The sequence below is a fragment of the Herpailurus yagouaroundi genome, unplaced genomic scaffold (assembly GCF_014898765.1).
Source record: "Herpailurus yagouaroundi ecotype Mexico unplaced genomic scaffold, PumYag 280, whole genome shotgun sequence".
NCBI lineage: Eukaryota > Metazoa > Chordata > Mammalia > Carnivora > Felidae > Herpailurus > Herpailurus yagouaroundi.
This window is the reverse complement of record NW_024412497.1, coordinates 40347-52641: the sequence shown is the minus strand read 5'-3', so window position 1 is coordinate 52641 and position 12295 is coordinate 40347. Positions and strand designations below refer to the sequence as shown.

At 34.9% G+C, this 12295-nt stretch overlaps 1 protein-coding gene across 1 annotated transcript in view; it reads left to right on the top strand.

The window, feature by feature from the left end:
- Positions 1-9499: 9499 nt before the first annotated feature.
- Positions 9500-12295, top strand: part of LOC121021279 (protocadherin-19-like) — a gene marked incomplete at its 3' end in the record, with an annotated part of 43137 nt that continues 40341 nt past the window's right edge. Inside the window, exon 1 of the mRNA XM_040461545.1 lies at positions 9500-12293. Within this exon, the coding sequence (XP_040317479.1) occupies positions 10992-12293 (1302 nt within the window). The remainder of the gene's footprint in view (positions 12294-12295) is intronic.

Here is a 12295-nt window from a genome sequence, read left to right as displayed (position 1 = left end):
CCCAGAGCTACCAGTACGAGGTGTGTCTGACGGGAGGATCTGGGACCAGTGAGTTCAAGTTCCTCAAACCGATTATTACCAATGGTCTGGTTCAAGACACTGAGTGAGACTAAAGCAAAGCTCCAATTTTAATGATAGTTTAGGTCAAAAAGTAATTGTTTGGCTCTGATTGTTTTCTTTTATAATCAAGAATCTTTAGTTGATGTAATATTGTCTTTAAATATTGATTTTACTTTGTGGGTTTTGTTAATCCTCGTGTATTCTCTTTTATCTGCTTCGGTCTTAGTAATGCAGTCTTAATGCCTCTTTTCTTTTTCTAATAGGTGAGCAAAAATAGATTCATTATCTTTTAATGGTGATTTCAAACAAGTTTACTTTAAGGAACTATCTCACATTCTCTCTCCGAAGCAATGTAGATAGAGTTCCAAAACAGTAATCTTGTAATTTACCCTGTTGAATACAGTCAGATAATGTTCTTTATAATATACTTAAAGCAGCTTTGTAGTTAATGAAGTTTGTGGATAGATTAAAATGTGTTTTCTCTAAGCTGTACCTTCTTCAAGGTACACCATGTTTTTAGGGACAATACATTTAGTTCATTTTATGTTTTGACATTTGCAATTAATATTTCAATATTTTTACATTTACGTTGTCATAAATGCACACAAAATACAGGCTATAAGGAAAATTACTCTTGGATTTGGCTAGAATATTCTCATGAAGACTGAAGAAAAAAAATAAACTTACAGCATTTTGAAAAACAGATTGTGCTTTTACATTTTGCATGAAAATGTTGTTTAGTGGGGCATCTGATGCTATGACAATTTAGTGTGTAAATTCTGAGAGAAGTTATCAACCTAAGAGTCGTTTTTTAATAATTTCAAGAAAGCACGTACATGTATGATCTCTAAATGCTTTATGTAAAAGTAGTGTCCCATCCAATCCTACTTTTAAAATTAATATCTACTTGGCATTTAGATGGTGATATATGAGGGAAATCTATAACAAAAATTATAATATATACATATATGTACATTATATAATTTTATTATATTTTATAAAATTATATAATTTTATTATATATATGTATACATACATACATATATATGTAATTTTTGTTTTTTGTCTTGGTTCTCTTCTCCTGATTTCAACCTGACATGACCCAGGATTATAGATGGTCCTTCTGAGGACTGTCCATCCACACTAGCATTCTACCACCTACAATGTAATTAAAAGATATACAAGAATAGGTAGTTCTAAAGAAGACAGAGCAAGGGGCTCCTGGGTGGCTCCAGTTGGTTGAATGACTGATTTGACTCAGGTCATGAATCTCACAGTTTGTGAGTTTGAGCCTTGCATCAGGGCCGGTGCTGATAGGTCAGAACCTCCAACCTGCTTCAGATTCTGTGCCTCCCTCTCTCTCTGCCCCTCCCCCACTCATTCATTTTCTCTTTCTCTCTCTCTCAGAAGTGAATAAACATTGAAAATTTTCTAAAAGAGCGGTATCATTGTGAAAGTCTAAATTAGCTATAACTATGAATAAAATCTGGAAGCAACCAAACTCACATTTTATGGCTATTTTGAGTGAAAGAGAAAAACTTATTTTTAAGTGATAAAATATTTAGTCCCCAGTTAAATAAGTTGATTAGGAAAACATTGGTTTTCTTCTTGAAGGCATTTTCTCATCCAGAAGGACAGAACTTTCCAAGAATTGAGTACTTATGACTAGAAGAGAGAAAACTGAAGTTTCTCAACAAATTTGAAAATCCCCAAAAGAGAAGAAGAATTTAAGATTGACATACCTTCAGTCATATTTTAAAGTGCAGCTATAAATGGTGTCATTTTACATAACTGAGATCAAATGCATGAATATTAATAATCAGGGGAAAGAGTATTTCCTTTCATTGATGAAGCACTTTATAGAGATATTTTAATCTGGCTCTTCTGTTTAGATCTTTTTTTTTTTCTTCTTTTCATAAATTGGCTGGATTTTCATTAAGAGAGGAAAAGATCAAAGAATTGTGACCAAGTCTTCTCTGTTTGGCTGACTTAGTCCTAGGTAGTATCAGAGCTACTATTCCATTGTGGAAAGTATAGAAAGCAGTTCTTTTTTTGGCCAATATGGTATATGATCTGGGACTAAAGTTGGAGGAGCTATATGCTGAGCACTCATTTAGACCCAGAAGATAGAAGAACAGACGCTGTTAGTAACTTGGTAGATCCATTGAATTCACCTATTGTTGAGTGAACAGAATTTAGTAAAGCCAGAAAAGATCTTCTAGACTAAATTTGAAGATTAGAAACAATTACACCTTACTCTTGTTTCAAAGTTGATTTCTTTTCTGTGCTGTTGGAAAGTTTTTCCCTTTTATTTAAAAACAATTTTCAAAAACTTCTTTATCCGGATATTAAGTACAGGACAGAGAAGGTACCATATGTATAGTACTATCTATTGTGGCCACTTTTTGGAATTCCCATACTGAAAGTCTGGTACAAGGTAAAAGCGATGACCTTCTATGTTAATGATAATTTTTAGTAGTCTTCTGTGAGGACTAGTAAGTTCATTACTGTGAATTATTTCCAAATTGATCTCTAATATTCTAATTTTCAAAAAGTAAGAGAAATTAAAATGGCTCCTCTGCCCAAATATACTAAATAACCTTACTAGACTTTAAGGAACTTGACAGTAGAATCTGTTTCTGTTTTATTCAGACTTGTATCTCCAACACATGGCATTATGCCTCACACATAGTAGATGCTTGAATAACTTTTGCTGAATGAGTAATTTTTAAAAAATATTTGAGAAATCAATGAATTTTTCAAGAGCTCATTTACTTGGAACTTATCTGTACACTGAATTTCAAAAGAACTAGCTACATTCAGAAAGGGCTGGGGATTGATAATGCCAATTTCCATAGAACCAATATATTATTTAGTTGTCTTCCTTCACTTGTGTGGAGATTTCTGGAAACTCAGAGAATTGTAAAACAATGTACTGATCTCCAGTTGGGTTCCAGATGCACTTGCTCACATCTTTGATTTCAGCAATAAAGAAGAAATGAAATAAAAGTAATTTATAAAAGCACTGTCAACTTCCCAGACCTTCCAAATTAACTTCCTGAAATCTGTATTTAAATTCACTAGCCTCTAATCGATTATTCTCTTGAACTCTGGTTAGTCCTCGTGGTATAAAAATTAAGTGAAATTTGCAAGATCTGAAAGTCTTTGAATAAACTTTAAAGTAGCCAATCATTAATGTATTTTCAAAATGTAATTCTAGATAGTGTACATTCTTTTACCTCTCTGAAAACATAAATTCATAAATAACTTAAATATTTCCTTGACATTCACAATCTAGTTTTTAACACTTAAAAGCAAAGAAATGACAATGAATTTAAAACTTTTATGTAGGTTTGTTAAAAAACTAAACTATATTCAAGTATCACTCATTAAAACTAATGAAGTAAGTTACCATACTTTTTAGAACTCTTTCTTAATCCTTAAATATGGCTTCCTTGTAAATGAGGACTTTTTTTTTTTTAATGCAAGTTTTTCTGTACATGTCACTACTTTTATTCTCTATTTATACTTGCTTCTTAGGGTAGCTTGCTGTATATTTTAAAGCTAGAAATCTATACTTTTATGTCTAATAGTTCTCTTCTTAGCCAATAGTTTGGTTGAACATAGATATTTAAATCTAAACTCATTTTCCTTCTGTTCTTTGGTATTCAACACTGTTGCTTAAAAGTATGAACTCAGTATAGTTGCCATTTTTTATCTGTAAACTTCTTTATTTTATTTTTTTAAAAGTAATCGCTATTCCCACTTTGGGGCTTAAGCTCATACCCCAAGATCAAAGTCACATGCTTTACCAACTGAGCCAGCCAAGAGCCCCTTCTTTACTCTGTTTTAGATTTTTTACCTTTATCCCGATGTTCTGGTACTTTCTCGGTCTCAGCCTGAGATTCACCCAATATACTGAAAAAAAAAAAAACTATAGTTTTTTTTTTCTTTTCAAAATTTCCATTTGATAAGTTTTCATAACAGCTTGTTCTTTATTTACAACTTATTTTTTGTTTGAGGACATTAAATGTCTTTTACTCTTAAGTTCTTTCCATATTGTTCTGAATCTGTGTTTGTTATGTATACATTCTTTTATCTGTTGAGTGCATTTTTCACACTGTTAGTCTTCCTCATATGCTTGGTGATACTTTACTGATCACTCCTCTCCTACTAGAGGTTTCACTCACACCAGTACTGGTTTTGGTAGCCTTATCGAAGGGAGGAAAAAGGAGTCTCACAGTGGTTCCAGTCCCAGGTTCTACAAACCCAAGCCTTAATTAAGAAGCTTAGCTCAACTTTGTCAGACATAGAAGTTTGAGACCAACACCTAATGATGTGTTTGATTTGGTCCCGCTCTCCCTACTACAGAGTAGGTGGTCCTACTGTGCATTTGCTCCATGAAGCAAAATCGCAGGGAGTGTCACCCTCTGCCTCTTGTTTATCTTGGTGTCTGTTACAGCTGTAGACTTGGGAGCTAATGGAGACATTTTTTATTTTTCAATCTTCAGAGTAAACAAACTGATTTTGAGGAAAATCGAGTTGTAGCTGAAGTAATTGATACATAGGGTTTACCTACAGGAAAAAAACCATAGTCTTTATTAATATATATGACACGGCTGCACATGGTAGTCCTGGATGACACACATACTTGCTGGATGGCCAGAAAAACTTGCTGCAAAACTATCTTATATTATGCATTGAGCTGGTGCCACATAAAACAAGGTGGTAACCTGGATGTAACTTGAGTTAAAACTCAGGACTATTTTATCAGTGATTCAAAGCTTCAGAGTACTTGATGTTTACATGTCGAAGTATGGAGCACTGAAGCATAACTACTAGGCTCCTAAGTGACAGGCACAGCCAGGCACAAGCTGTTGCTGTTATTAAGGACTATAAGCCACCTCCATTTGACATGGTCTAGGACCTATCCCAGCCTGACCTGTCATTCCCTGAACCTCCACATAAGTCTACTCAGCTGACAGGTTCTCTATCCTCTTGATCACTGAGTTGACTCAGCCATCTTCCACTCTCGGTTTTCTGCTCCTGTTGTGGAGGACTAACAGGGAACCTTCAGTGGACTACTTCTCATAAGGTCATTTTTTGAGTATGTGGGGGATATCAACGTCATTGGGACTTAGTTGAAGAACTATTAATGTGAGAGGTTTCTGACCAGAATATCAGAGACAAATGGGTTCAGATTTCTAAAGTCATTTGGCTCCAGATAATATGGGCTGTCTATGCGGAAGAGCTTTGATGAGAAACTCAACTTCTAGAACAATTTGGGGTTTATCAAAAATTAAAATTGTGTTCTCTATTGTCATTTTCAGATTTGTTTTGCCTAAATTTATCTCTGGGGAAGTGAATTTTTTCATCGTGAATGTTTTCCTATTAAAGAAGGTTTAATAAGTAATCAAAAAACTTTCCAGGGGCTCCTGGGTGGCTCACTTGGTTAAACATCCATCTCTTGATTTTGGCTCAGGTCATGATCTCATGGTTTCTGAGTTTGAGCCGGGTGTCAGGCTCTGAACTGACAGCATGGAGCCTACTTGGGACTCTCTCTCTCCCTGTCTCTCTGTCCCTCCCCTGCACTCTCGCTGTCTCTCTCAAAATAAATAAATAAACTTAAAAAAATAATAATACTATTTTTTAAAAAAATTTACACAAAGAAAGTCCCAGGACTAGAATTCTATTGAATGTTTAAAAAATTAGGGGCGCCTGGGTGGCGCAGTCGGTTAAGCGTCCGACTTCAGCCAGGTCACGATCTCGCGGTCCGTGAGTTCGAGCCCCGCGTCGGGCTCTGGGCTGATGGCTCAGAGCCTGGAGCCTGTTTCTGATTCTGTGTCTCCCTCTCTCTCTGCCCCTCCCCCATTCATGCTCTGTCTCTCTCTGTCCCAAAAAAATAAACGTTAAAAAAAATTTTTTTTTTTTAAATTAACACCAGTCCTTCACAAACCTGATTTTAAAAAGAGGAGCAGGGACCACTTCCCAATTCATTCTGTGAGGCCCATATTATTCTGATGTTAAATGCAGGCAAAGATAACACAAGAAAAGAAAACTCTATGCCATTATCCCTTACGAATATAGATGCAAAAATTCTCACCCAAATATTAGCAACCTGACTCCAGCAACATATGAAAGGGATTAAACACCACAGCCAAGTGGAATTTATCCCAGAAATCAAAAGCTGGTTTAACATATGAAAATCAATCAATAAAATATACCATATTAACAAAAAGGGAAAAGCCATACAATCATCTCAATTTACACAGAAAAAGCACTTTACAAAGTCTAACACCTTTTCATGATAAAAACACTTAACAAATTAGTAAGAATAGGAAATGTCCTCAACCTGATAATGGGCAATTATAAAAACCCATAGCCAACTTCATATTTAATGGTGAAAGATGAGAAATGAACAAGAATGCCCCTTCTCCCTGCTTCTATTTAATACTGTACTGGAAATCTAGCCAGGGCAATTAAATGAGAAAAAGAAAATCATTCGGATTGAAAAGAAGTAAAAGCATATTTGTGGATGACATGATCTTGCCTAAAGAAAATCCTCAGGAATATACAGAAGTTACTAAAATTAATAAATGAGTTCAGAAAGGTTGGAGGATACAAGATCAACGTACAAAAATCAATTGTATTTCTATACACTACCATTGGACAATCCAAAAAGGAAATGAAGAAAACAATTCCATTTATGATAGCATCAAAAAGAATAAAATGCTTAGGAACAAATTTAACAAAATAAGTGCAAGACTTGTACACAACAAAGCATCATTGAAAGAAATTAAAGCTGACTTAAATAAATGGAAAGTGTTCATGGACTGGAAGACTCGACATTGTTGAAATGATGATACCTCCCAAATTGCCAAATTGGTCTACAGGTTCAATGCAATCCCTATCAATATCCCAGCAAGATTTGTTTTTTTTGTGTTTTTTTTTTTTGAAATTGGCAAATTGACCTTAAAATTCATATGGAAATATAGGGGACCCAGAATAGCCAAAAAGTCTTTGAAAAAGAACAACAGATTTGGAAGACTCATACTTCCTGAGTTTAAAGATGTATTGTGAGGCAGACATTAGATGTTTGAAATTTTTGATACATTAAACATATAATCTCTTTATTTAGTATGTCCTACAATGAATTATTAGAAATTGTCTTAGATTACATCATAAATTTCTCAAGCCAAATTCTCATTATTCAAATATCTCCTTTCTAAATTTGCATTTCAATACATGTGATAAAAATATCTTATAGATTTAGTTTGGAATTTTAGCTGATATTAATAATAATTTTAGTTTGCTTTCACCAGTGAGCTGTATTGTTTGTTTTATAGTTATTTCACTCAAATGGCAAGCCTGAGGTATCTAATTTATCTATCTAGTAGAAACAAATCTCAAAAATTTATAAGACTTTCTTACAAAATCCACAAACCATCAATATTAACCAATTATTAATGTTAGTTTAATATTTTGAAATAATATTATTAAAGTGCAATTTAAGGAACTAAAAATACTAATTAAAATCTAATACCTATTTCACCAATTAATTTCTCTTTCTCTCAACAATTAATGTTCAAATTCCTTCTACTTTCCCCCTTAAAAACAGCCCTCAAGTCATCATGAAGTTTGAAAAAATTCTTACTTTTTTTTAAAACAAGTGAGAGTATTCAAAACTTCAGAGTATGGATTTTGCATTTTGAATTTTCCATCTACTTGTATTCAAATACCTTTAAAATGATTTTTACCTTTTCTTCAATGAAATTTAAAGTTCTTGCCTATATTTTACCAGGGAGATATTAAAACTATTCTCTCTCTCTTTGTATACTCAAAATGGAAAAAATACTTTAAATGTCATATTTCAGGTCCTGCAAAAGTTGTGTAAATTGTTGTATGAATCCTTCAGAATGGATAATGCAACTTTCCTGACTGGAATAGAATGGTTTTTTGGGTGATCATTATTTATATCATTAACTCCTCCTCCATGCAGGGAAAATATAATAGGCTGTTTTTAAATTTAGCAGTTTATTTGGGGGGAATAATCTATGATGTAATATGTTAGACTGTCCTTTTGGGCCATCTTTCTTGATTTTAACTTCACATACTAATAACATTTCAAAAGAGCATACATAGATATCTTTTTCTCCAATAATTAAGGCTATAGGGAATTCATTAAATATGTCATTCTTAATTTTTATTTTTTACCTAATTAATGGTCACAACAAAGCACTATTAGTTTCCCCTCCAATTCCCAAGTTTTGTAAGCACCTCTTTTTGCTGGTTTCTAACTCTAAAGGAAGACAGACCATCTTGAAGATGGTCATCTTAGGTTAACCACAAACTTGAACATAAATATATCTCACCTATGATGTCTATGTACCCAAGACTTAAATTTGGATCTACATTATCTAAAAAGTTGCCCACTTCTCCAATTCCACTTATGTAGATAAGAGAATAGATTCTGGAGCCACACACAAACAACAGTTTGAATCCCAGCTCTGCCATTTCATATGATGTGTGATTATTGGTAGGTTATTTAAACCTAATTTTCTTCATCTATAAAATGCAGATGATAAGAGTGTCCACCTCATAAGGTTGTTGGGAGATAAAATGAATTAATATAGGTAATTGCTTAGAGTATTACATAGAATGGCATATAGAGACACATTTGTGTTAATATTATCTAGATTTCATTTGCTTTGGATTGACAAAAGGAACTGAAAAGAGTTGGTTTGCAACACTGTTTGAATGTCAACAAATAGGAATAAGCAAATGAAATATAGTTTGAGATTTGTTCTGAACACTTTAATTTGAATCTAACTAGAACTTCATTATTATATTGTATACAATTTGCTCTTTGTTTTGCCCAGGATATTTGTTTTCCATTTATATCTAAAATAATATCTTGCTTTTTATTCTTTTCAGTATTTATTTCACTTAATGTTCATATATATATTGTATCTCCTCTGATTTGCCTTAAATGTAAAAGAATTCTAAAGTGTATTAATGTTATTATTGCCAATGCTGTATCTCTTATAGGAATTCATTAATAGAACTAGACTCAAAGTAAATTTAATTGAATAGTACTTAGCATGTACTATACTGTCATCTCTGAGAATTCTATATTTATTTTCAGACATGTTCATGGCTGCATATATGATCTGGCAATAATCTTACATATATAGAAACATGATCATTAGAGTGGATTAATTTATTTATTCAACTGATATTTTTTAATGATCACCATAATCTAGGCTTCTTTCAAAAATATTTTTTAGGTTTATTTATTTTTGAGAGAGAGAGAGAGAGAGAGAGAGAGAGAGAGAGAACGCACGAACAAGGGAGAAGCGGAGACAGAGAGAGAGAATCCCAAGCAGGCTCTGCACTCACAGTGCAGAGCCCAATGCGGGGCTTGAGCTCCCAAATCGAATCACCACCTAGCCAAAATCAAGTGTCAGACACTTAACCAAGGTGCCCCCAAAAATATTTTTATAATACTTTCTGTCACTAACAGAATCTAAGATTATCATGCTTTTAAAATAACTCATTCTACATGAATTATAATTTATTAAGTTAATTAAGTAATTAAATAAAATGACAGGGTATTTAAGGAGGGGAAATCCCATATGTGCCAAGATAAACGGCACTCCACTTAATATACTAATTGTAACCAACAAACTGGTTAACTGTATCTCAGTTAACTTACTGTATCAGGGCAATTACAATAGCTGCACACTGTGCTGGAACCCATTTTATAAATACGTTTCTTCTCTTTATGATATATGAATAGACAAGGCCTGAGGCACCCTTTGTTCACAGATTAAAATGTTTTAAATCAAGATTTCCTATCCACCCCCCACCCCGCAGTGAGTTGGTTGAAGAATATAGTATCTGGGATACAAAGGATGAATGTGCTAAGAAGCAAACATAAAATATAGATATCTATCTAACAAAGTAAGCTTAAACTTAAACCCTTTATCTTAACAAAATATTATGATTTTTATTCACTTGATTTTGTCTTTATATTATCCTGCTAATAGTCAAGTAGAGTAATCAAATCCTATACCCTTCAGTTTCCTTATTGGTAAAACCCCTTTCATTTACTCTCCAAGTCTATTACTTGGAGAGAAGAGAATCAAATTCTAATACTTTTTTATTCCTTCTGAATTTAATGTGGGTTCACACTGTAAAAGGATTCATAACAAATCAAGATGCCTCTTCATTCAACTATATTACTATTTGTACCAGTGTAGCGACATAGAAACTTTCCTTTGAAAAATAGTCTCCCTGAGACCTTGTGATACAGAACACCTTAACAAGCTTTTGCATCATCATTAATTCCTCACATACTTGGAAATAAACAAATGTAACTATTATGAATTATAATTTTATGAGAATTTATCTCCCCTGGTTAGATTATGCAAAGGGAAAATGGAATTCTTTGAAGTTACACTGATTAGAATGTGGGGAGATCAGTGTATCCTCCTGCTTTGTGCTCACAATTACTCTAGCTCATGCAATATAATGAAGTAACCTTATATATTATGCAATTGGATGGAATAACAAGGTTTGTAAAAGTTATATACACCTTAAAAAATAGTTTACATTTGGACCCTTAAAAAAATATGCTTTGACTTGAAAATATTAATTTCCCAATCAAGACGCAGGGTGGCGCTGCAGGCTAAGACTGTGAATAAAGAGCTGTAAAAAGCTCCGTATTCCTTTGTTGCAAAAAGGAATCAAATACACGGAAGAAGCTTTGCCAGCCATACTGGGTTACCAGCGAGTTTGGGCTGCGATAAACGAATTTAAGATTAAAGGCAACTTTATGAGGATTCTACCAAACAAGAAACCAGAATTTAGTATCTCCAGTTTTTTTGTGGTTGCTACGAAGGTTTGGATGTAAGCGCCCGGACTCCAACATGAAGACGCCAGAGAGAATTCAACCAAACAGGCAAGTGGTGGCCTTTATTTTGATGGTGTTCTTGTCCCAGGCTTGCCCTGAGCCTATTCGTTATTCTGTGATAGAAGAAACAGAGAGTGGCTCCTTTATAGCCCATCTGGCCAAAGATCTGGGCCTGGGAATTAGGGAACTGACCGCTAGGTCAGCCCGGGTGGTGTCTGACGATGACAAGCAGCGCTTGCAACTGGATCGTCAGACTGGAGATTTGCTTTTGAGGGAGAAAATAGACCGGGAAGAACTATGTGGCTCTGTTGAACCGTGTGTACTGCATTTCCAAGTGTTGCTGGAAACGCCGGTGCAATTTTTTGAAGGAGAATTATCAATCCAGGACATAAATGACCACTCCCCAGTATTCCCGACTGGGGAAATGCTCTTGAAAATACCGGAGAACAGCCAGCCAGGGACTCTGTTTCCGTTGAAATTAGCTCAGGATTTGGATGTGGGTAGCAATGGCCTTCAAAAGTACACTATCAGCCCCAATTCTTATTTTCATGTTCTAACTCGAAATCATAGTGAGGCCAAGAAATACCCAGATTTGGTGCAGGACAAAGCGCTGGATCGAGAGGAGCAGCCTGCGTTCAGCTTAACCCTCATAGCACTGGATGGTGGATCTCCACCTAAGTCTGGCACCATCACAGTGCGAATCCTGATCACAGACGTCAATGACAATGCTCCAGAGTTTGTGCACACCCCATATGAAGTACAGGTCTTGGAAAACAGCTCCTTAGATTCCCCAGTACTTAGTGTCTCAGCTAAAGATATAGATTCTGGAAACTTCGGGAGTGTTTCCTACGGCTTTTTCCAAGCATCAGATGAAATTAAACAAACTTTCTCAATTAATGAAGTCACAGGAGAAATCCGACTGACAAAGAAATTGGATTTTGAACACATTAAATCTTACCACGTAGAAATTGAGGCCATAGATGGCGGAGGCCTTTCTGGAAAAGGCACTGTAGTCATACATGTGGTGGATGTGAACGACAATGCCCCTGAGCTTACAATATCTTCACTCACCAACTCCATCCCAGAAAATGCTCCTGAGACTGTAGTGTCTATCTTCAGAATTCGAGATAGAGACTCTGGAGACAATGGCAAGATGATTTGCTCTATTCCAGATAATCTGCCGTTCCTTCTGAAACCGACTTTCAAGAATTTCTACACGCTGGTAACGGAGAGTCCCCTCGACAGAGAGAGCAGAGCCGAATACAACATCACTATCACCGTCACTGACTTGGGGACCCCCAGGCTGAAAACGCAGCACAA